The sequence below is a fragment of the Epargyreus clarus genome, unplaced genomic scaffold, assembly GCF_041222505.1.
Source record: "Epargyreus clarus isolate Ecla_fem2 unplaced genomic scaffold, WU_Ecla_fem_2.2 ptg000010l, whole genome shotgun sequence".
In the NCBI taxonomy this organism is placed as follows: Eukaryota; Metazoa; Arthropoda; class Insecta; order Lepidoptera; family Hesperiidae; genus Epargyreus; species Epargyreus clarus.
This window is the reverse complement of record NW_027332218.1, coordinates 7,205,524-7,229,782: the sequence shown is the minus strand read 5'-3', so window position 1 is coordinate 7,229,782 and position 24,259 is coordinate 7,205,524. Positions and strand designations below refer to the sequence as shown.

General features: G+C 35.0%; 4 protein-coding genes across 5 annotated transcripts in view; 3 read left to right on the top strand and 1 right to left on the bottom strand.

Annotated features, from left to right (window-relative positions):
• The window catches only part of shd (cytochrome P450 family 24 subfamily A member shade), a 79,328-nt gene extending 72,310 nt beyond the window's left edge, over positions 1-7,018 (top strand). Inside the window, exons 8-9 of the mRNA XM_073077274.1 lie at positions 1,960-2,157; positions 2,657-7,018. Of these exons, the coding sequence (XP_072933375.1) occupies positions 1,960-2,157; positions 2,657-2,761 (303 nt within the window). The 3' untranslated portion in view covers positions 2,762-7,018. The remainder of the gene's footprint in view (positions 1-1,959; positions 2,158-2,656) is intronic.
• Positions 7,019-7,558: 540 nt separating this feature from the next.
• Gip (hydroxypyruvate isomerase-like protein Gip) lies at positions 7,559-10,711 on the top strand. Of its 2 annotated transcripts, XM_073077277.1 has the most exons (5): positions 7,559-7,643; positions 8,412-8,546; positions 9,052-9,336; positions 10,125-10,255; positions 10,529-10,711. In XM_073077277.1, the coding sequence occupies exons 1-5, from the start codon at positions 7,574-7,576 to the stop codon at positions 10,583-10,585; spliced, it is 678 nt and encodes a 225-aa protein (XP_072933378.1). In that variant the 5' UTR covers positions 7,559-7,573; the 3' UTR covers positions 10,586-10,711. The 2 variants fall into 2 exon arrangements, with proteins under 2 accessions (XP_072933378.1, XP_072933379.1); XM_073077278.1 differs by lacking the exon at positions 7,559-7,643 and having other exon boundaries at positions 8,194-8,546.
• Positions 10,712-10,940: 229 nt separating this feature from the next.
• On the bottom strand, positions 10,941-13,911 carry aurB (aurora kinase B). The gene is made up of 6 exons (XM_073077276.1): positions 13,702-13,911; positions 13,177-13,368; positions 12,537-12,693; positions 12,034-12,170; positions 11,594-11,825; positions 10,941-11,156 (listed from the first exon to the last, which is right to left on the bottom strand). Exons 1-6 carry the CDS (start codon positions 13,809-13,811, stop codon positions 11,067-11,069), a joined length of 918 nt encoding a protein of 305 aa, XP_072933377.1. The 5' UTR covers positions 13,812-13,911; the 3' UTR covers positions 10,941-11,066.
• Positions 13,912-17,857: 3,946 nt separating this feature from the next.
• Positions 17,858-24,259, top strand: part of kmr (pleckstrin homology domain-containing family A member kramer) — a 95,244-nt gene continuing 88,842 nt past the window's right edge. The window contains exon 1 of the mRNA XM_073077271.1: positions 17,858-18,345. The gene's annotated coding sequence lies outside the window, so the exon portion shown is untranslated. The remainder of the gene's footprint in view (positions 18,346-24,259) is intronic.

Sequence of the window (24,259 nt, the reverse complement as noted above, 5' to 3'; positions counted from 1 at the left end):
GTTAATGACATTTCCGTGTGCCATGACAAAATGAATTCACGGAAATAATGAAATGACTATATTATAATATTATGTCATACGAGTAGGAAATTCTAGAAAAGGTTTGTTATAGATAATAATATGTAATGGTTTAAGGTGGTTAATATGGTTTGACTATTGAAAAATACGATAATATTTTATTTTATAATAGAAGTAGAAATTTAAACTAACAGTTTTATCTATTCTGTAGTTTCTTACTATAGTTGCTTAATTATTTAAGACAAAATTAAATGTTCGGTATTTTAGAGTTGAATGTGTATTTTACTGTGCCTGGCCTACTGGAACGAATAGAGTCATAATTCAATTTTAAGACGTTGTTGCTCGGACTTTATCGAATACATTTGTAATATTTATCATTTGCTTTAACTTCACGGAAAGAAGTAAGCAAAGTTAATAGTTTACAAATACTTATATATAATTTATCAACAGGGTCTAAGTAGTCATTACCATGGCCATGATAAAGTCAGTTAAGGTAATATCAGAAAGGAATTTTGGCAAACTAACGCAAATAAGCACTAAGCAAATGGCAACATTGTGCATGTATATTATGTTTACGGGCGGTGGCGCCAATTTTTAAAATTATGTCAATCTTTACCCCATCCCAGTTTCGACATTACCCAAAAAACCTTATTTCAATTTCAATTTCAATTTCAATTTCTTTATTTGCATAAGGATAAGGTACATAAAATGATCTAAATTTATAAATTACATCGTCTCTTATTCTACCTTTATAAGGTGTGCAAATTATCATTATATTCTTACAAAATAACATCATTATTACAATTAATTTATTAAAATATATTATCCTTCTTATCCTAATCTTTCTTATCCTAGAAGAAGATATATCTAATATTTTCTAAAAACTTGTTCGTAACAACGAACAATATGTAAGTCTAATCATTCATAATATTAATAAAAAGTGTGACGAAAGTGATTCACTTAGACTAAAACATTACAGATGGGTTCCAATTGATTTTTAGATGTACAAAACATGTACTTGATAACAGATGTGTGTCAAGTTGATTTAATATGTGTGTCAAGAGTGTCGAAATGAAAGACATTGATGAGTAAATTAACCGACAATTGGAGCTCGCATTGTGGTCATTATGACCACACCGGTCTTCCTAATTATTCTTATAAAATGTTAAAAGAAAAGAGGAACGTGTCTTGGAAGTTGTGGATATTGTTTAGATATTATCAAAATACAATATTTTACACTCATTTTGATTTTTGGAGGTATTAAAACAATTTAAATTCCACACAAGTTACTGTTTAATTCGAAAACGCCTAGTAAAATTTCTGTGGCAAAAAAAGTGAAAAAAAAAACTTTAACCAAAATGTTAAAAAATAAATAAGGTACGATGATTTAGTTACTACTCAGTAAACTACTACTGCAGTTAGTACTATTCAGTAAAACTTTTCAATTTTGTGTTTTTCAAAACAACTTTTAAATTAGACTATTATTATTATTTAATATTAGTATTTTATCAGCACTTATACATACTAAAATTTTTAAGCATTATATCCATTAATTTAATTTTTTTGAGACCGACTTCAATTGTTTCTTTAAGTTTCAATCATAGATTACTCACTCCGTACAAGAAAATGTACCCAGTTTTGAGAATTGAAATAGTTGCGTAAAAAAGTTTTGCCACGGCTCCGTGCTAAACTGTCCCTAAAATATTTGAAATAATTATTTATTTATTATGTAAATTACGCAGTATTAGTTATTTATTCGTCATTCGTAAAAATGTTTTTATTTGTCAATAATTCAAAAAAAGAACTTACAAATAAGTCGTTTGTGGCTTAATTCAATTACAAGGCGGCGAAGTATCTTTACTAATCTATGGTTTTAATTTAAACACGTGGAATATGGCGTTGTTAATATAACGTTAATATAGCGTTAATATTTTGTTCTAGACATTCGTGCTAGCACACATGGGGGCCGCATGTCGTCGTGAAGAGAACTTTTGGCGGCCGAAAGAGTATCTCCCGGAGCGGTGGACGAACGTCCGCGAGCCGCACGCCGCGTCGCTCGTGGCGCCGTTCGGCCGCGGACGTCGAATGTGCCCGGGGAAAAGATTCGTTGAACTCGAATTGCACTTGATTCTTGCTAAGGTACGGTGTATTATTAAAAATCTTCAATCGTCCCAGTCTTGCGAGAGAGAAACGTGCTAGGAGCATAGTTGTTGGAGAAGTTTGGGTGTGCGTTCAAATGAAACATGTTGTCATCGTCCATTTTAGAGTGAAATGGGTAACGAAGTATGAACAAAGTTCAATATTGTAGGAACGCAGAAAATTATAGCGTAATTCTCTCGGTCGCTCACAGACAGCGGCTACAATATGCTTGGTGTAAAGGACAGTAAATCTAGTCATTGACATGGATAACTAGGCGAAATCTCTCTTTCGAAAAGCCTATTTTCTCCTGCGGACTTTTATGAAGGGATGCATGAAGAGTTATAATCCACCAGGCTACAATGTGGAGATGGTAGACATACATCTTAGGCAACATGTATAAATCTTAAGGTTTAGTCCACAGATCTGTTTGTTCCCGATGTTTTCCTTTAGCGTTAAAACAATTTAAATCTTATTGTAACTTTCTTGTCATTCATTACAGATAATGCAACAATGGCGAGTGGAGTTCGACGGTGAACTGGACATACAGTTCGACTTCCTGCTATCGCCAAAGTTACCAGTGTCCTTGCGACTAGTCGAGTGGTAGTCGTTGCAGTCCCTAAGTTAGGCGTGCATCGATTGAACAGAACATTTTTGAAATTCGAATTATAAAATCCGTACATTATAATATACCTAACTGAATATTTAATTTCAATGAAATTCTCTTCGCTATTTTTGTGCACGATTTTTACTTTATTCGCGCAATCCTTAGTTTTAAACGCAAAATCCTCATACACCCTGTAAAGGTTTAACGGTTAAGACAATTAATACAAAAACATTTAAAAGAAAAAAACACATTGTTAAAAGATACCTCTGTGGCGACCTCCACCTACTCGTGAAGAGATGGCGCCACGAGTATTCTGAATCACGCTATCGAAGTTTTCTAAATATCTGGCATATGTACAAGTTCCGAACTGAGACTGTCGGAGCACGGCCGCTCCCCGGGCATGATCACCTAGCCCGGCGGGAGATCTCCCTTTGCCAAACCTCTATTTCATTTTATGACATTGTTCTGTTTCATACTTTATCTTAACTAATCTTGACTTTAATACATAAACTTAAAGTGGTTGATACACATAGCAATTTTTCCAATTCAATGTCAGTAGTTTAAATAAAGTAATCATACAATTTTTAATTATATTTTATCAATCGATGGACGCCTAACAAATTTTGTTTTGCCAATATTTGCTAGATACGTCCCTGCTGAACTGATTAGGTACGTCGCATTCATAATGGCTCCAGCTTTAGATACATTATCTGTGGCTCAGCGCATATTATTTTAAAATACATGTATTAATGGTTAAACTAGAGTTTGTTAACTTGTAAGTAATGTATTATGTCTCCCGTATGCTATGAATAGTGTCGAAAATATTTCAGTTTCATTTTTTTAATAAGCACAGACAATATTTACAAAATGGCGTGGCGCCTTTTCACGAAGGATTCTATTATATAACGCGTAGAAATTAAAAGTCATGGATTAGTAAAGATTACTCACTCCTAACAAGAAAATGTAACCAGTTTCGACAATTGAAATTATCACTGTCATCTATTTTCGTGTTTAAAAAATATTAAAAAAATGTAGTGTTTACTTAGATCATTTACTTCGAGTTCGTGATTTTGCCCTACTTAACTGCACATGTCGGCATTGTTACCGCGTAAATTACACCATGACAGTTACTAGCCATTTTTAAGTCATTTAATGGCTTCTTTCAATTACAAGGCAGTGAGATATCTATACTTATCTATGTTAATAGTGAATTGTTTTTTATTGCGTTTGAATTATCAGTTAAAAATATCTTTTGACACTATTCATAACAAACATGTTTCTGGTCAGTATACTATTTCCGCATGCTTTTTCATTTAGATCTAAGAAAAGATAAAGGTGTTGTCACTATATGAATAATGTTTGTATAGCATGATGCCATCGAAGGTTGCCATGACAGAATTCGATTTAGGTTGAATAAGGCGATTCACATACAGAGCTACATTACCAAAACATATTTCTTTCATAGCTCTCAGGGACAAGATAATAATTATTATTTATGTAATCAGTAAATCATTTACTTCATTAATAAATATTTTATTGCTATTTAATTAAAATATAATACTTAGCATTTTGACTGGCGCAGTTATGAATATGGGTTCAAATATCTGCTCCAAAGAAATAAAAAATGATTTTTAATTGTAACGCTAATTTTTTCGGTGCAAAATGAGGATCGCTTTGTGATGTTTCTTATTTACTGTAGTTAACCTGTACTGTACTGTACTGTAAAATACTAATTATAATTTAATCTGGTGTATAATTTGTATCTCATTTACAATTTACTTACAAATACAAACAAAACCATTATTTTTCTATAACAGAAACTGAAACTTTAACTAAAACGAAATATTTACAGTTTTTCAGTATTTATAATATCCTAATTTTGTATTAACTGTATTGGGTTGTTAAGAGTTATGGAAACACCCATTTGTAACATCAAAGCGGAAGTTTGGCGCACTATGAAGTATTCAATTACTCATATGGTAGCTCCGTGTGTGAATAGCCTAAGTCTTACAGGGTACTGGCACAGTCTGCTCAATATGCACACTTCTTTCCACGTTTGAAAGAACTGTTCACAAATTATTTTCATAGTTAAGTATTTTTGTATTTACGAGTACATAGTAGTAACTCTAGCAGAGTTAGTTATAACTTTACATCGTAGTAAAATATGGCTGTGTTAATATCAAAAATCATAATTTATATAAATATTATGAACCGTGAATACCTCCTTCTAATGAAGACTGCACGCACACGCAATCGCTCGCATTTTTATTATAGTTAACGAATGTATTGTGGGAGACATTGTTTTCTTGGATTCTGATGCTTTAATATACTGATACTGTTCCGGATCGTAGGTACCTTAAGGCTTAGAACCCACAGCGTTTTGTTTTGAAAAACGTGCACGCGTAGGGAATGAAAACAGATAATTGTCAGTTTCAACAACGCGATCTATTTTTGTGTGACATTACTAATTATGTCACATAAAAATAGATGGCGTTGGGGTGGTGATGAATGATACGTAAACAACGTATAATAATATTAAAATAACTATATTTTAATATGTTTTATGGTTCTTATTTGTATTTATTATAATACCAGTTATACCAGTAGTAAACGGTGGTAAACATTTCAACCGTCTTTCTAGTACGGTTTAACAGTTAGATTGAAAAATGCCGAATAAATCCGGTTTGCTGTATGGAGACGCCCTTTAATATTCAACTTTACTTTATTTTAGTATTTGTTTGTTATAGCGGCCACCGTTATGCATCATCTGTAAAAAAATCATGTGTCTATCTATTACGGTTTTGGAGATATAGCCCTGTGACAGACGGACTGACGGACAGACAGGTCTTAGTAATAGTGTTCCGTTTTCACACTTTGGGTACGGAACCCTAAAAACGCTCCGTGAGCTCAAGCCTAAGTGTATACCTATCTCAATATTTTATATTATGTCTGTATTCAAAATTTCATTATAATTATGGGCTTGTACACAAAACTGCGATGCGTCGTGGCATCGTAAAAATTTGCGAGCTCCCTCAATGCATCGCAAGAACTTGCGAATTGATTCGCATCGTGCATTCTTGCGATGTTTCGTCACAGTTGTTGTTGTTGTTTGTCACCCTGGGAGACGCTATGCCGCACGATATCGCATCGCAGCAATTCGTGTCGCAATTTTCTGTGTTGCGAATTCGTATCGCGTCGCATCGCAGTTTTGTGTACGAGCCCTATAAGCGAAGATATGATAATTATTATGCTATATGTACTATATGCGGGTAGGTCATAGATACCTATTACCTACCCAGTCAGCATTTCGACAAATCTAATTATTTCCTCAAGTTAAGTTATTGTGTATTTGATGGTGAAACTTTATCATCCTTATACCTATATTAAATTCATTCTTACAACTTAGTACCTATTATTAAAGCATCAGAACTCGGTTTTAGAAATATCATTCCATTATAGTTTAAGACCAAAGATTTTGTACATGTCTAGGTGAAATATTAGGATTAACTAGTATTTACAACGCTCGAACACAAAGACAGACACATAATAAACTGATAAATAAGAGATATCATTAAACATTTAGCATTATTTATGTCGTCAAGTATATTAATACTATTCCTCAATGTAGAATCTGGACTATACAAAATCTTTGTTTGATATTGAAAAATAAGACAAAAAAAAAACATATATAAATCCTCAAGTTTAAAAAATTAAAAAAGTTTCACATATGAATGGTGACACCATTTTTAAATCAATTTAAGGTTAATTTGTCTTCACTCAGTGATTATCCATATTACTAGTTATTAATATTTTGTATTTCATATTAGCAGCCAAAACGATTCCTAATATTTGTGCTGCTCCATCCAAATATAATTAAAATACCTACCAGTGTTGGTTTGTTATAGATTTTAATTTAAAATATTATTTAAGTGCTATTACTTCGGCTTCGAGCTTAGCCGTTTTATTGTTAATTATCTTTATATTATTGTAAATTGCATTTCGTGTCATGTAATCCCACTGTAATCAAATGTTATTTTAGTCATAAATCCAATGTTAGCTATTTGTGGAGCAATTTTAATTTTTTCAAGTATAATTATTAATTATCATTCCTCTTATGGTAATCCACAAAGTCCCAACTTTATTAGATTTTAAGAAACTTACTTATTGTTAATAATATTAAGCTGTAATCAGGGAAAATATAGTGATATAACTTTTGTAATTACATTTAAATTTATTATAATATAAATTATTACAGTTCTCCGTGTTTTATTTTGTTAATATTATAACGCACCGAAAAATAAAGTTATGTAAATTACTAAGACGATATCTCATGATTAGATATTGTTATATCTAGTTATGGACTTTCAATGGATGTTTCCATTGAAAGTCTGCCTGTAGAGTTGCGAGAAATTTTGATGCACCATCTTTTTGGCAATACGTATGGTACTGAAGTTTTAACCAAGTTTTATGCCATTACCGTACTACTGGGTATAGTTCGCGCCAAACTGCAGGTCCGCTCTGAAGTTGCTGCGAGCATGTGTTGTCGTTATGGCGACGCGATTCAATGCTATATTCAGAGCGGACTAGCAGTTTTACGCGGACTATAATAATGTGTCAAGTGTAGCGCAATTATAATTTAATTTCATTAATGTTTGTGGGTTTTCTCATTCTGGCAGGGACCGTCTTTAAATTTATCATTATGTTATGTTATTTTATTGGCGTCTGTGGTTACTTGGTGTGGTTTGGTTACTTATCTTGAATATTATCAGCTATCGGCATCCGGAATATTCTTATAGGGGAAAGGCGTACAAAATGACACACTCGCTTTTCTATGAAACTACATACATATTGGTTCTAACAATAACCTGTAGAGGGCTGTTTAGTAAGTAGTCGTAACATGTTGAAACACCAGATCCCGTGACCATTATCACCATGACCATCACCATCACCAGTGTGATGTGGAGATGCGTGTGTTTGTTTTTTGCAATTACGAGTATTACTCACATAAATTTTGTTTCTTCGTAAAAATAAGTATGTTTATATGTTACTTTGTTTCAATTGGGGTTACTTTAATGTAATTTTACTGAACAATGCTAAAAAAAGATGTAATTTTTAAATTCTAGTTATATTCCTTTTTAACTTTAACGTTTTTACGCGCGTTTAGTCGCGTCACATTAGGTTGGACCGACAGTAAAACAACGGTTCACCCAACTGCCGGATTTTGCAGTTTACAATATGCGATATAAGCGAGTTTTGTTCACATTTCGGCAACAGGAGAACAAAAGAGTAACCTATGGAGAACGTTAAAACTTCCGTTCATTATCATTAGTATTTTCATTATAATATGTCTAAAATACTCTGTGGCTAAAAGTTAAAATTGTCGGGCCGACCTAATCTGAACTGGCACTTACTGATAATGACATGACATAAATGACATTATATATTTATGTTAAAAATGGTGTTATCAATTTGTCAAAGTGATAAGATAAAATGTCATTTACATACACTTGTTTTGGTAAAGTGGTAACTATATAAGTAAAATTTGATAGGAAATATCATCGTTTCGTTTACTGAAGAGGTAGAATCTTGTACACAATGAAGTTTTGTGCAAATCTTGCGTTTATGTTTACGGAGGGTTCTTCAATTTTAGAGAGATATGCATTGGCTAAAAGTGCGGGATTTAAAGCTGTTGAAACAGGATTTCCCTTTGGTCACACATTGGAACAAGTGAAAGAGGCAAAAGAAAAGGCTGGAGTGGATCAGGTTTTGATTAATTTGAAGACCGGTAAGCTTATTAAATGTTATTATTGTTTGTAAATATTAATAGTCTTAAACGTTGATTAAGAGCTATTTTAAGGACATATCGGAGACTTGCAAACCGGTATCTTTAAACGAAATGTATATTACATAACGTTTTAGTAATAGCTTTTACCTACTACTAGTTTTTGTGTCAGTGTGGGCTTCTTTTTCCAAGGTAAAAGTAACCTATGTGTTCTCGTCAGAAACTGTAGGTGTTCCAATTTCATCGAAATTCATTCAGGCGTTTTAGCGTGAAACAGTATTAAAAATTCGTCCTCACAAACTTTCACATTTATAATATTAGGAAGAATCGAAAATGCAAGAATGTGAAATAGACTTAAGTAATTTGGCATAATCAAGACGGATTATGCCAAATTACTACGGACAGATTGAATTAAGTGTGTGAGAAACCTAGGGCTTGAAACAACAATTATAACTTTTATAGTCTATAAGACTAACAAATTAAATTCCTTCTTTATACTTTTTCACAGGAGATGTAAGCAAAGGAGAATTAGGAGTGACGGCAGTACCAGGCAAAGAGAATGAATTCAAGGACAACTTGCATGTAACTATTGACTATGCAAAAGCAGTGGGAGCTCGGAAGATCCACATTATGGCTGGGAAGTTGGAGACTGTCACACCAAAGAATTGGGAGACATACGAAAGTAACCTGAAGTATGCAGCCGGTGTGCTTAAGAATGAGGATCTGCTTGGAGTAATCGAACCGATAAATCAACATTCTGTTCCCAAATATTTCCTGAGTGATTTTGGAAAAGGTGAGAATCAGGTTTTTTGTAAAACCTACATTAATAATCTACCAAACAATTTTACAGCTTATGTAAACATAAACATATATTCTTTAATTATTCACATGTATGAAGTTTCTTGAGCTGTCTTTATTCCTGCAGCGTTGAAACACCTGAAGTGGTGATAGATTGTTGATATATAGAAGACTAGATATTCTGAAGGTGGTAGAACCCTTTATGGTTCGACTCCGGCGGGCACCACCGCCACACCTATTTCTACCTAATAACAGCAGTGCTAGGCGCTGCTGTGTTCCGGTTTGAAGGGTGTGGTAAGGGAGACAGACTTTGCCGAGGCGTTCCAGCTTAGTCCTCAGGGGTAGCGGCGCATCTGTGGCCGACCTCAGGTAGGAATGTCTAATCCTATCTGGGGTTGATTACAGATGTCCATGGGCGGCAGTAGCCACTTACCATCAGGTGGACTGCATGCTCGTCTGCTACTCTTATATTATAAAAAAAAAAAAAAAAAAAACTTCCATTGTCATAAATTATGAATTAATAAGATAATGAACCATTATTTATTATTCCATACACATTGCACAGAATCGCAATACTTGGAAGACTATTGTAGACAAGGCTGTTCTTGATCGTCATGACCCTCAGCCATGAGGATTCAACTAAGAAGAAGATAATGAAAATGAATTTGAAATTAGATTATGTTTGTTTGTATAGTTCACTTTTCATCAGTTGAAATCTTAGTGATCGAAGGTTGAAATGCATACCTTTTCTATTGTAAAAATATGACAGGTAATTTTTTTCAGCTGTGGATATTATAAAAAAAATCGACAGCTCACATTTGAAGCTGCAACTTGATGTGTTCCATTTACAACATATCTGTGGTGATCTATCACATAATATCAAGAATCTTATGCCCTATGTGGGTCATGTTCAGGTATGTTCATTTTTTTTTTAAATAATAATGCTATAAGAATAGCAAGAAAACTAAAAAATAAAGTCACAGACAAAATTATTAATCTGTGTAGTTGATGAATACTATCTATCACCAAGAAATTTGCTCGTAATGACGGTAACAATCCATAATTCCAATTCTGACCATTATGTTAAAGTACTGACTTACTCACTAGAATTATTCAGTAATGTAATTATCAAAGATTAATCATAAGTGCTTATTGCATTGTTACAAGTGTTGTTTTTGTCATTTTAGATAGCCCAAGTGCCAAATCGTAATGAGCCAGATACACCAGGAGAAATCAATTATTAATATGTACTGCAGCACATAGAAAACTGTGGCTACACTGACTGGATTGGTCTCGAATATAAACCTGCTGGAGGAAGTGCAGAGGGCCTTAAATGGATCAATAACTATGGATACACACTTTGATATTAATATGAAAAAAAATGTACAAAAATGTTTTTCAATGTTTACAAATGCAGGAAGCTGAACAATTACATAATGAATTACTACAAAATGATACAAACATGAATAAGTTTTCTACAAATCTTGCAATATTATTATTATTATTAATAAACTTATCCATTTTACTGTTTGCAAAATTCCCTCACCATTTTTCTCAAACGCCCAACAGAAATAAAACTGATATTTAAAATGAAACAAATTTACAATTGTCAATTATTTATTAAAATTGTCTATTGTTGTTTATGTATGTATATATTATGTTAATGATGTCAGTTTATTTAATAAAATTGCAAAAATTTAACATTTTCCATTAATAAAACTAAACCTATGCTAAATTGGTTTGGAATGCTTGCACCCAATGATGTTTCTTTACAGCATCCAGTGATAATCTGTCTTTGCTTGAATGCCGCAGCAGCTGAAAATTCCAAATCAATAAGTATGTCACCTCACAGTTTATAGTATTTGTAAATTCATTATCCCTACTAATCCCTACTAATATTGTAAATCCGAAAGTAACTCTGTCTGTCTGTCTCTTCTTCACGCCCAAACCACTGAACCGATTTTAATGAAATTTTGTACAAAGATAGTCAGAGACCCGGAAATCCCACGGGAACTAGGGATGGCGATCTAAGATCGATTAAGGAGAATCGATCTTTTGGACCCAAAACATCGATTATTTTAATCGATATTAGTAATGATTGAATCGAAAACTATGCATTTGATCAAGTGATGATCTTTAGCAAAGTTGAAGGTACAAATTTTTAGTTTTATGTATGTTAGTATGTTATATTATTTCCTTTTAAACGCGGGCGAAGCCGCGGGCAAAAACTAGTTTGATATAAAAAAACTCACCTTAGAAATAAGGTCCTTGGCTCCTTCAGGTACATACTCAGGATAAGTCATATCCAAAGCTAGAATTCTTGCATAAGTTTTATCTTGCCCTTCACTCTCAAAAGGTGGTTTACCGACCAAGAATTCATAAAGCAAGACTCCAATACACCAATGATCAACTGATACATCATAAACTTCCCTTTTTATCATCTCGGGTGGGAGATAATCTAGTGTTCCACACATTGTTTTTCGTCTAGAAAATTAATTGTTTTATAATGCAATTTCTTGTGTAATTATTGTTTTGCACTTTAAGGTAATTTAACAATTACGTGAGCAGAAATTAACATAAAAAAAAGCTAATTATAATATAGGAAGCTAATTATAATAATTATAATTATAGGAAATATTATTTCATCAAAACTTGAGTGGTTGGACATCATAAATAAAATGATTTTTTATACCTTTCTGAAGGGGCATGCACTGACCATCCAAAATCAGCCAATTTGAGGTCTCCATTGAACGCAACTAGGATATTCTCAGGCTTTATATCCCTATGTATCACATGGTGTTTATGGCAGTACTCCACAGCATCTGCAACCTAAAAAAATATTATAATAATTTTGTGGCCACATTTTAAATGAATTTCGGAAATGGTAGAACCCTTTGTGGCTCAAACCCACCACCATACCTATTTCTGCCTAATAACAACAGAGTTATATGCTGCAGTGTTATGGTTTGGTGTGGTAAGGGACATATACTTTTTAGAGGCATTCCAGCTTAGACCTCAGAGGTAGCCACTCATCTGCAGCCGACCTCAGGTAGGAATGTACTCCTAACTAGGGTTGATTACAGATTTCCAAGTGCGACAGTAGCCACTTATCATCAAGTGGACAGCATGCTCATTGGCTACTCCTATATTATAAGAATAATGAGTAATAAGATAGGCAAAAGTTGAGCAATTTACCTGATAAATATATTTTGCCGCTTTAGCCTCAGGGAATCGGCCACTTGGTGAGTTAGTTAAATGCTTATAGAGTTCTCCGCCAGCAGCAAACTCAATAACCAGGTAGATTCGCCTTTCATCATGGAACCATGTCAAGAGTCGCAGTATATTTGGGTGTCTGTGTAATAAAATTAACAATTTATTGCCACTGATAGCCTAGTGGTTATGAAATTTGACCTCTTGATCGAAGGCCCCGAGGTTCAAATCCCAGGCATGCACCTATGATTTTTTGAAGTTATGTGAGCATTAGAAATTAATTATCACTTGCTTAAATGGTGAAGGAAAATATTGTTAGGTAATTAGAGAAATCTTAAAAAAAAAGTGTTTAAAGGTATGTCAAGTTTAGCAATTCTGAGAGCAGACCCATGCCCCGTATTGGAAGAGATATGGGTTGATGATTGACAAACACCGTGCCAGAGTGGTCACCAAGCTGACATAACACACAGTGGGTTCTAGATTCAGGATGTAAGGTAGGATATGGGTAACAAACATTACTATACTGTCAAGATAGGTCCAAGATTTACACATAGACTGATGAAAGTACACAGTACAGCAAGTTATTGTAATATAATAACATTATATTATAGAATGTTATACTTACTTCAAATGTGACTGTATCTCAATCTCTCTCATGACTTGCCGCTCACATCTTGATTTTGTGATTTGAGATTTAAATAGCGTCTTTATAGCTACTAAGTATCCAGTTTTCTTTTCCTTAGCGACGTGTACATGGCCAAACTTCCCTTGCCCAAGGGCTGATCCCAGTTCAAAGTCTCTTGGAGACCATTTGTATCTGAAATTTTAATTAATTAATGCACATAATACAAATGGTGGTAAATTTTGTGGTTCTACTCCCAAAGGACAACTGGTGTATATTTTTGTGTCTGATAATAACAGAGTCTAGTGTTGCTGTGTTTTGATTTTGTTTGAGCGGGTGGTAAGGCAGTCCAGACATTCGTGGCGAACTTTAGAACGGATTTTAGTCCCATTTTGGATTGATTACAAACTAAAGGCGACAGTAGGCAATTACCATTAGCTCCATGCTCATATTGCCACTTCCAGAATATATATATAAAGTTATAAACAAATACGATTGATACTAAAGCATTATTTTAAAAACACTTACGATTTTCCATAGGCTTCATGATTAGTTATTTTTGTTTCAAGATCTATCACATCATTTAAATCAGTCTGCATGTTAGAAATGCTTGAAAACGATAAAATAACTTTACTCATACGTATATTTACTATTTTTAGCAATACTTCCAGTAAATACAACACAAGTAGCCCAAAGTAGAATACGATGAAATCAAACAAAAACCGTTTCTCATCTATCATACCATAGACAACTTCAAATTTAAATGTCTATGGACAGATATAATTCGTTATAAATTTGTACTACGGCAAAGATATGAATCTATACAGCCAATGAGAAGTATAATAAATATTTTGAAAAATAGATATTATTGATCTTCGCTATTTTTCATACAGCCAATCATCAAAATTATCCTATTATAATGTCCTAAGTAAATAACTTAGGACGTTATGTCATTTAAGTATGAAATGTGTACCCTAGGCATCAACACCATCTATGTATATTTTATTATATATGTATAACATACCTTATAATATATTCTGTACTAGTAAACTATAATAATAAATACATATGTTCATTATCAAATTTTAATATTGCATAAGACTTAGGACACGGATCAAAAAAAAAAAATTTCTTGTTCCGTGAGTTAGGATTAGGAGTTTAGGACCCTTTATAGGTTACTATACTCTTTGGTAAGGAATATGGAGACATGGACTAGGACATATTGAGAATAGGACTATCGATAGTGTCGATACTATCGTTAGCTAAATGCAATAATAATTTAATATGGGACAGTAAGGTCGCTTGTCCACCACACCGTCACCGAGCCGATACCGAGAACGAGATTATTTCGGGCCGATTTTAATATGTTGTGACAGCAATAGTTTGTCCACTGCGACCGGTATCGACGTTTTATTGTGTTCCAGCTGTCACGCGTCTGACGGCAGTGTGGGTGGACAAGTTCCAATGTGTTTTATATTGCCGGCACATCGGCCCGTCAAAATCTCGGTGCTGATCTAGCGGTAACGCTGATCTACTCAAAATAGCGGCGGCTGGGATGACGCTGCTCGGGTGGAGGTCGTGCGGTGGACAAGCGGCTATAGTAAATGTATGTACGCTACTTCGGCGCCGTCGGTATCGGTTCGGTGACGGTGGCGGTGGACAAACAGCGTAATGGGTTGACGACGGCGACACAAGCACAGGTCCTCCTATACTTTGAACATATCGCGTCATTCTTATCCAATTTTTAAATAACAACTTAGATTGTTCATAGTTTTGCATGGTTAAGTATCAACAGTTATGTTTATATCTACTTTTACAAGCTCTCTGTTGTTCAAAAATAGTATATTCGATTATTTTATCAATAACCATAGCGCAATAACATGGCTCGCCAGTTTGGAGCAAAAATGACTTATATAGGTATATTTTTTAACATACTAATTAATATTTTTTACTTAATTATTTCAAAGGGTAACAACCAAATAACTATTTATTTTATCATAATATGTTAAATCATGATTTTCCAAGGTCACAGTCCATTTTGACCCGCTTGGTCAACGGATTTGTCATTGGATAAGTCCACAAGTCCAGAACGAAGGGCGATATTCAGTTTTGAATGCTACTTCTATTGTAATACTTAGTAACTTTCTGAAATAGGAGAGTAACGAAAGTGTACCTATTTTTTTTTTACGAGGGGAAACCTTCAAAAGATACCCGACGACGTGGGAGCGACGCTGGGTTATGTGGGATTTTTACCGCACTAAAACCTCCCCGGTGGTCGTCCTCAGCACTTGGTGGAGAACTCCGGGATCTCCGATGGAACACGACCGGAGTCCTCCGAGCGCGATGCCTCAGTCAGGCTCTGCCCTGGGCTCCCCCAGCTTCATGCTTCTCCCGCACACCTGGTGTTTACGACAGCATGCGACTACACATGCCGCCGTACTTCCCGGGGTTGCTCTCCGGACGGTTCGAGCTCCCACTCTTGCCGCCGGCAACCTCGGAACCCCCCTTTTTAGTCGCCTCTTACGACAGGGGATACCGCAGCCCTATTCTATTCCCGAGACTACAGGGACAGACGAATGTGTACCTAAGAATAAATTCATAAAAAAAGGCGAATCTAAATATTTGATACATTAGACGTGTCTACGTAACTATGAGTGTTGTTATCTATCTAATACTAGAATACAGTATTGCTCTATCAAGTAATTATTTGAGTTTTAATAAGTAGCTACGCTACTACGACTGTTTTAATGTAGGGTAACTAAATTTTTAATGTCCTCAACCTCAAATTAAAAAGTTCTGGAATCTGGAACAATAATATCGTTTTGAAATTGAAATTAATATCAGGTTGTAAGAGAGACAAACTTTTCGGAGGCATTCCAGCTTAGTCCCCAGGGATAGCGGAGCGTCTCTGTGATCGACCTCAGGTAGGAATATCTAATCCTATCTGGGGTTGATTACAGACGTCCATGGGCGGCAGTAGCCACTTACCATAAGATGGACTGCATGCTAGTCTGCTACTCCTATATTATAAAAAAATGTCTTTTCTCTAAAGATCTTGTTCTTGTATTTTTGGGCTAAGGTAAACAGACTGTAAATGAGATTTAGTTTCTAAACTTACAATCAATTGTTAAATAATCTACAGCTGTAGTTTGTCTGCGACATAATGTAAAAGTTAATTAAGTTTTAATAATCTGTAATTAAGATCTTTTGGCTCAAATCCAATTATTTGTGCTAGGTCGTAATCCGCCTTCGTATTAAACTGGTATTAAAGTATCGTCCATAATACCCAGATACTTGGTTGCCTAGTGGTTAAAAGGACGGCCTCTCAATCGGGGGTCCAAGCTTCGAATCCCAGGCACACCTCTGATTTCTCCTAACTTTAAATTGTACTTATGTGCGTTTTAAAACTTTATAATTTGCTTAAACGGTGAAGGATAAACATAATTTAAAATAATACAATTGAAAAATATCTCAAGGTTATATGAAGTCTACCAATTCGCACTTGGCCATTGCTATATATTGAAGCCTAAATCGATGTCACTTTTATAGGAGACTCACATTAATATTCTTATATTACTTTGAAGGGTTGAGGAACCAATCTAAATATATATAACTCAAAGGTGACTGACTGACATAGTGATCTATCAACGCACAGCCCAAACCACTGGACGGATCGGGCTGAAATATAGCATGCAGGTAGATGTTATGACGTAGGCATCCGCTAAAAAAGGATTTTGATCAATTCTGCCCCGATGGGGATAAAATAGTGGATGAAAATATTACTTCGTAACGCAAGCGAAGCCGCGGGCAAAAGCTCGTATAGTATAAAAGGGTGTGAAAGGCAAATAATTTACATATGAGGCGAGCAACTTAGTTCTCAGAGGTGGCAATGCATTTATCATCATTCAGATAGGAACCTTCATCTACATGAAGTTGGTTATTGATATCCATGGGCGGCAGTGCCAACCATCAGGTTAAAATACCATTACAACCTTTGACGAACGATTGACTATCTACAAATTTGATCTGAATATGCTTTAATCTATATGTGTGTAAAAGATAATTCCATTAATACCTACTCATATAACAAAAAATAATATCAGTATGCAAATTAATATTATTTTAAAAGATTAAATGACTAAACACGTACTGTCCTTAGAAAATATGTGTTTGTTTTTCTAACACTTCATGTTAAGTGTCTACTTAGTTATCAAGAAAATTAAGGAGTTGAATACTTAAGTACATTGGTTACGTGATTATATCAACGTATTATAGTGTCCTGGGAGCGACATTGTGGAAACACTCCGGTGGAGTGGGCGGGGGTATGCACCCCAGGCCCTAACCAACCCCAACTTTAAGGGTCGATCTATACCGGCAAGTTCAAGAAATACGAACATATGTAGATATAGGTATCTATGTATGAAGGAGTTTGTTTTCATTACATTCAGCCTACTGCTTTTCTTTTGGCTTTTATTTTAGATATTGTTTATTTGATTTGTGTAAAAGAAAATTGACGTGGTAAGAAATATGAGTCTGTTAAGCATTTTTTTATTCTTAGTAAGTTTATTACAAAAACTGGCTCTACATTTTAGTTTCAGGTATCAACTTCAGGTAAGTGGTAGTCGAGAGCTTGTTCGAAACTACTTCAAGAGCAGAAACTGAATAAGAAACGCGATAGTCAAGAAACGAGAGAAAACTAAGTAAAGATTTATGAGTTGACGAAGAAAATTTACATTTTTCTGACCTTGATTTTTTTATTGAATCACAAGTATCGGAGTACTTAGTAGATCGGAGACACGTTTGTAAGTAGTTTACTGTTTGTCGACGTAATTCATGTAACGTGACGCTGGGCTATCGTTTAACAAGCAAAGTACAAGTTCAGCGCAGCGGAACGCGAAACGAGTTTCCGAACAACCCCTGTGCGAGCTCGTCAGTGGCGGGAAATGTTGGAAAACGCGCGCACACGGGGTGGCGTTCATTCCGTGGTGGAGCGCGCGGCCGCGCGCCGCTCAATCGATACACAGCGGCTTTATAAATTAAATCAAAAACCTCTTAAAACACTTATACATGATACAACCAACGGGTGTGCATCTAGATTCGTGACCGTGACATTGTAGTGAAGTAAAACGTAACTGTTGCGAACGAAGTGCGACGCAATAGTTTTAGGAATAGGTAAGTGTAATATATAATTATTGGCACGTAGTGATGACCTACTTACCGCTTTGATTTCCGAGGAAGGGTTGCCGTCTATTGTATTAGCAGGTTTTGTTTCAGTTTACTGTTAAATCGCTTTTATGGTTCGGTTTAATTATATGTTATTGATTCCGGTCTTTACAAACGAAGCTACTACCAATATAGTAGCCGTTCTACATAAATACTACGTATACTATTACTATTATACTGGCACATAAAGAACGTAGTAAAACTAGTAGTTGTTTATTACGTTTTGTATTTCTACTCACGTTATAGTAAAATCGGGGAATATTCTTTAAAAAAAAAAACATGCATCCGCGGAACTTACCCGTGCTTTTGAAAGCACAGTACTGTCTCTGATATTTTGGAGAAAATTTCAAGTGGTCGTTGACATTGCGTTTGGCTCATAACATAGGGTGGTGCGTGCCAAAATGTCTCTCCTTAAGGGCGCCGGCTGAGACGGCTTACGCCGGAACGAATTTTCCTTTCAGAGACGCAATATTGCTTTTTAATTGAATTACTGTGCCCTAAGAAATGGCACATAAAGTAGTTCGTGCCAAAGCGTTACTCCGTCGTGAAGAAGCCGGCTGAGAGGCTTACGGCGGCATGAATTTTCACTTTCAGAGACTGGCAATATATTGCGTTTTATTTTTTTTTATAATATAGGAGTAGCAGACGAGCATGCAGTCCATCCGATGGTAAGTGGCTACTGCCGCCCTTGGACATCTGTAATCAACTCCAGATAAGATTAGATATTCCTACCTGAGTTCGGACACAGATGCGCCGCTACCCCTGAGGACTTAGCTGGAACGCCTCAGAAAAGTCTGTCTCCCTTACCACACCGTTCAAACCGGAACACAGCACCGCCTAACACTGCTGTTATTAGGCAGAAATAGGTGTGGCGGTGGTGCCGCCGGAGTCGAACCGCAAAGGATTCTACCACCTTCGTGCCAACGCGTTATTCCGTCTTGAAGAAGCCGGCTGAGAAGGCTTATGGAGGCACGAATTTTCACTTTAATAGACACTTTATTTCGTTTTAATTATAAAGCACGACAGTTTAACTTCTTGGTTTCTAGTTACGTATGATTTTCTTTATACCTACTAATAACCATAGATTAGTAAATATTACTCACTCATAACAAAAAAAATATACCCAGTTTTGAGAATTGAAATAGTTGAGTAAAAGAGTTTTGCCACGTCTCCGTGCTAAAATGTCCCTAAAATATTTGAAATAATTATTTATTTATTATGTAAATTAGTAATATTAGTTATTTATTCGTAAAATTTTCTCTAAAAATGTTTTTATTTGTCAAGAATTCAAAAAAAGATCTTACTAATAAGCCGTTTGCCGGCTTCATTCAATTCCAAGGCGGCGAAGTATCTTTACTAATCTATGCTAATAACAAAAAACTTCAGAGGCCTATAATATAGCGTCTATATCAGAGTTTTTCAGTCCACGGACCCTTACGAAATCAAGCACAGTTTTCACGGACTCCCTTAAAATAAATAGCAAAAAAAACGGATTAGGTATTTATTTTAGTTATTACAGATGCAAAAAACAGCCAATACAAAAGGTAATTTTAACTGTTTATTACGAAAAATATGAAAAAAAAAATAATGTGAAGGTTGGTGTTGCTTTTTTGCAACTAAATCAGGGATATTCGGGTTGATGTTGGTACTAAGCTGTAATCTGTTTCTGTATTTGTTTTTTGTATAAACAAGAGTAGAGAATGCTTTTTCACATAGGTATGTGGTTGAAAAAAGCAGTAAAGCGGCCCTTTTGCATTTAATCAGCGATTTATGTATGGTCCAGAGATGACACCGCGGACCCCCATACATATACTCGCGGACCCCCAGGGGTCCGCGGACCACAGGTTGGGAAACGCGGGTCTATATTATGAACCACGATATCATCTATTCGGATCTATGGAATTTATTATACCTTTACAGTTTTACAGAAAATCTGTTACGAATACATGTAGAGTCAGCTGTTTAGGATCTTTTTTTACAATATGAAGACTACTATTGCGCAGTTAGATCGTTACAATGGTTTCATTTCTTAATTTTAGGTCTATACCATTCGATCACTAATAAGAACTTAGTGATCGAAGTCTATACCCTTTTAATATGTCATTATTATATTTTATTTCATTACTATTTTATTAGGAGCTCGTGCCTAGTGCTGGAAACGTGTTGAGTTATTTAGAAACAGAATTCTCTGTTTTTGTTGCTACGAGTATATTGATTGACCGCATTGCCACATCTGTCTTCCATAGCACTTATAACAGACGCACGTACATAAATACATATATAAAATTCTCGTGTCACAATGTCAGTTACCGTACTCCTCCGAAACGGCTTTACCGATTTTTAACAAATTTTATATGCATATTCAATAGGTCTGAGAAACGGCTACTATCTATTTTTCATACTTCTAAATGATAAGGGTTGTTCACCCGTAACATTTTTTATTTATATGGCAACACAACGTTTGCCGGGTCAGCTAGAAGATACATACATTATACACATAGATACACATATAAATTCATTGATACGATATGAAACGTGATAAACTTGTGCATATCCAAGGATTAGACATTGCAGTGTTAATGGAAAACCGTTTTCAATTGACCTGTATAAAGCTGATGAAGCATCGATATACTACTAATAAAGACGATTAGTAGTATATCTATGCGATGAAGCATTAATAAGAGCTACGTTATAACTTTTTCTACACTTATAACCCTTTGTATGAGGTTTCCTGATTAATGGAGATCAAAAACACATACAAAATACAAATACTCCAGTCCAGATTCATGATAAATTTATCTATTAGGTTACCCAGTTGGAAATTGTACCTGGAAATGGTACGCGATATTTGTAAGAAGGTAGAACTAGTAGGATTCGTTTGGGGAGGTACCACTGCTATACCTACGTATTTCTAGCATCTAGATTCTTAAATTTTAGTGGAAGATTATTATTACCGGCCGACTTACATATCGTTCGACCATCATAGGATACAGGGTTGATAAGTCTGGCAATGCATCTGAGATTATCAGGTAGAACCTCAGTTCTATATAAACTTAGTTATAAATCTCCAAGGGCGGTACGGACCACTTACATTTTCCGTAAATTTTCTTCACAAATATTTTCTTTTACGACCGGTTAGGCCAACGATGTCATTTGTTTAAATTTGAACTCAAAATCTACTTCTACAGATGTTACACCGACCATATTACCTACTACGGACTTTTATTTTCAAATCGGTGGCAATGTTTATGAGTAGTTGTTATAAATCTAATTTATTCATGAAAAGGCCTATAAATTTTTGAATTCTACGTAGATTCTGTAGTGAACGATTATAATAATATAGTTTATTGTACCCATAAACAGAAATATACTCACGGATATATAAAATTTTAAAATACAAAAGGCGAGGTGGTCTTATCGCTAAGCAGCGATTTCTTCAACAAAACCTGGTGCGGGGTTAAAGTAAAAAAAAATAGAATGATAGGTAAGGTTCATATAACAGATTTAAGATTGCCGTTAAATACAAATTTAGGAATAAATTAAAGAAGGAAGGAATAATGATTAACAGAGTTGTGACATTTAAGATTTAAACAAATAAAGAAATAGTAGTTAGTTGTTGATAAAGTCATTGCCCTTCGGTTTGGCACGAAACACGCTTAGGGTGCGTGCCAAATCCCTACGCTATGCCATAAGGATTTATTTGAAAGATTAGGCAACTAGAGGCGCGACATAAGGAATAGTAACGTAATGTTGTCAGAGTTGCTTACATCATTTTGTAACTTACAAATTAATATGCTATAGTCTGATTCATAATTAGGTGTCCAAAATGTAAAAAAAGGTGTTGACCTATCAAGAAAATATGTTTCAAATGGTAGTTTCTTATTTTTGTCGATATTAAAATAATACAACAATAATAAAATTGTAATTTAAGTAAATTAAGATTAATTGACATTTTCTAATATTTATATCACCTCAATTTCGTTACATACAGTAATAATAATAAAAAACAAAGTTTATGGTAGAAAATTAAAATGTGATAATGGTAACACAATCGGAATCCAAAACATTTCTTGCGCCGTCATTTTTAAGTTTCGTAGTTGATATTATTCATTTTCATGACTGTGATCGAACTCGAATGTTTTCTCGTTTACATAACGCGTTTTTAGTTTTAGTTTTTTGTTGAGTTTGTTAAAGTTTTTGTTTCTTGTTAATTTTGACAGTGACATTTCTTTGTTTACATTTTGGACACCTAATTATGAATCGGACTATAGTTTCTTGCAGTTCTAACACTTTTTAGAACTTATGGAGCGTTTTTATTTCGTCTACGGATACCGACGCAAAACCGCAACATGCCTAGAAGTTGGAAAATGTAGATTTTTATCTATATCTCCATCATATTTATAAAATTCTCGCGTCATAATGTTAGTTACCTTACTTCTCCGAAACGGCTTTACCGATTTTCACCAAATTTTATATGCATATTCAGTAGGTCAAAGAATCGGCTACTATTTTTCATACCCCTAAGTGATAACGGTTGTTCACCCTTAACATTTTTTTATTCATATGGCAACACAACGTTTGTCGGGTCAGCTAGCATTATCTACTATTTACATTAATGTCGTTTTAAGGCGTGATTTATTTCAGTAGAATCGCGATTGTGTACTGTTTTCACTACTTATTTCCGTCCTACGGTTATAGTCTGTTGAATTGTTGAATTTATCCTTTGGGTTGCAATCACGTAGCAACAATGTTAGTAAATTGTTTTTCCTTACTAATTGTTTATAGTCTGTTGAATTGTTGAATTTATACTTTGGGTTGCAATCACGTAGCAACAATGTTAGTAAATTGTTTTTCCTTACTAATTGTACAAAATTTGCACGCCGACACGGTAGGATGAGAGAAGATACAAAATGTACGGCATAATGAGAAAAGATTTTTAGCTTTAAGTCCTTTGTTAACCTTATTCTGCAAATAAAGAATTATGAATTATGAATAGTTGCAATAGCCTAAGGACGCAATTTTATTTTTTTGACGTCGAGGGGTTCGTGCAAAGCTAAATCCAGGTTGGCTACAGAACTTGGCTTGAGAAGGTGGTAGAACCCTTTGTGGTTCGACTCCGGCGGCACCACCGCTACACCTATTTCTGCGCAATAACAGCAGTGTTAGGCGCTGCTGTGTGCCGTTTTGAAGGGTGTGGTAAGGGAGACAGACTTTTCCAAGGCGTTCCAGCTTAGTCCTCAGGGATAGCGGCGCATCTGTGGCCGACCTCAGGTAGGAATACCTAATCCTATCTGGGGTTGATTACAGATGTCCATGGGCGGCAGTAGCCACTTACCATCAGGTGGACTGCATGCTAGTCTGCTACTCTTATATTATAAAAAAAAGAAGTACTCACCGTCACATGGACTACACCTTAGTTTGCTACTGCACTTTAATAAAGAAAACTCATTAGTTCCCCCATAACTCCATAATTAGATGCACTTTCATCCCAGAACCTTTCTGATCGGCAGCGGTCACGTAATTCATTACATTCACTTATAAACCGGTACCAAAATGTCACTCGTAAAAAAGAATGATCGAAAGCAGCGATGGTGGTAACCACTAAGTATAATCGCTGGAAAGCAGTTTGTCGACATAGCCAGAAGAAATGAGCGTGTAAAATAACTTCGTACTGTGTTAAGCAATTATAAGTTATGGTAGAAAGCTTATGTGGACGTACGTAATTGCTAATGGAGTTACAAGTTTTGTTTAGTTTTATAATTTTATTAAACAAGCAGTCTATCTGATGATCAGCATCTGTAATAAATCTCTGTTAGAATTAGTCCTACCTTCGTACGGCCACGTTGAACTTTTTAAGGACTAA

Coding starts and splice junctions, on each gene's coding strand:
- Gip (XM_073077277.1), top strand. CDS start 7,574: ATGACACACTCGCTTTTCTATGAAACTACATACATATTGGTTCTAACA. Junction 9,337..10,124: donor CCTGAGTGATTTTGGAAAAG/GTGAGAATCAGG, acceptor AATTTTTTTCAG/CTGTGGATATTATAAAAAAA. Junction 10,256..10,528: donor CCTATGTGGGTCATGTTCAG/GTATGTTCATTT, acceptor TTGTCATTTTAG/ATAGCCCAAGTGCCAAATCG.
- aurB (XM_073077276.1), bottom strand. CDS start 13,811: ATGAGTAAAGTTATTTTATCGTTTTCAAGCATTTCTAACATGCAGACT. Junction 12,694..13,176: donor GAGATACAGTCACATTTGAA/GTAAGTATAACA, acceptor TTTATTACACAG/ACACCCAAATATACTGCGAC. Junction 11,157..11,593: donor CCAAGGACCTTATTTCTAAG/GTGAGTTTTTTT, acceptor TGGAATTTTCAG/CTGCTGCGGCATTCAAGCAA.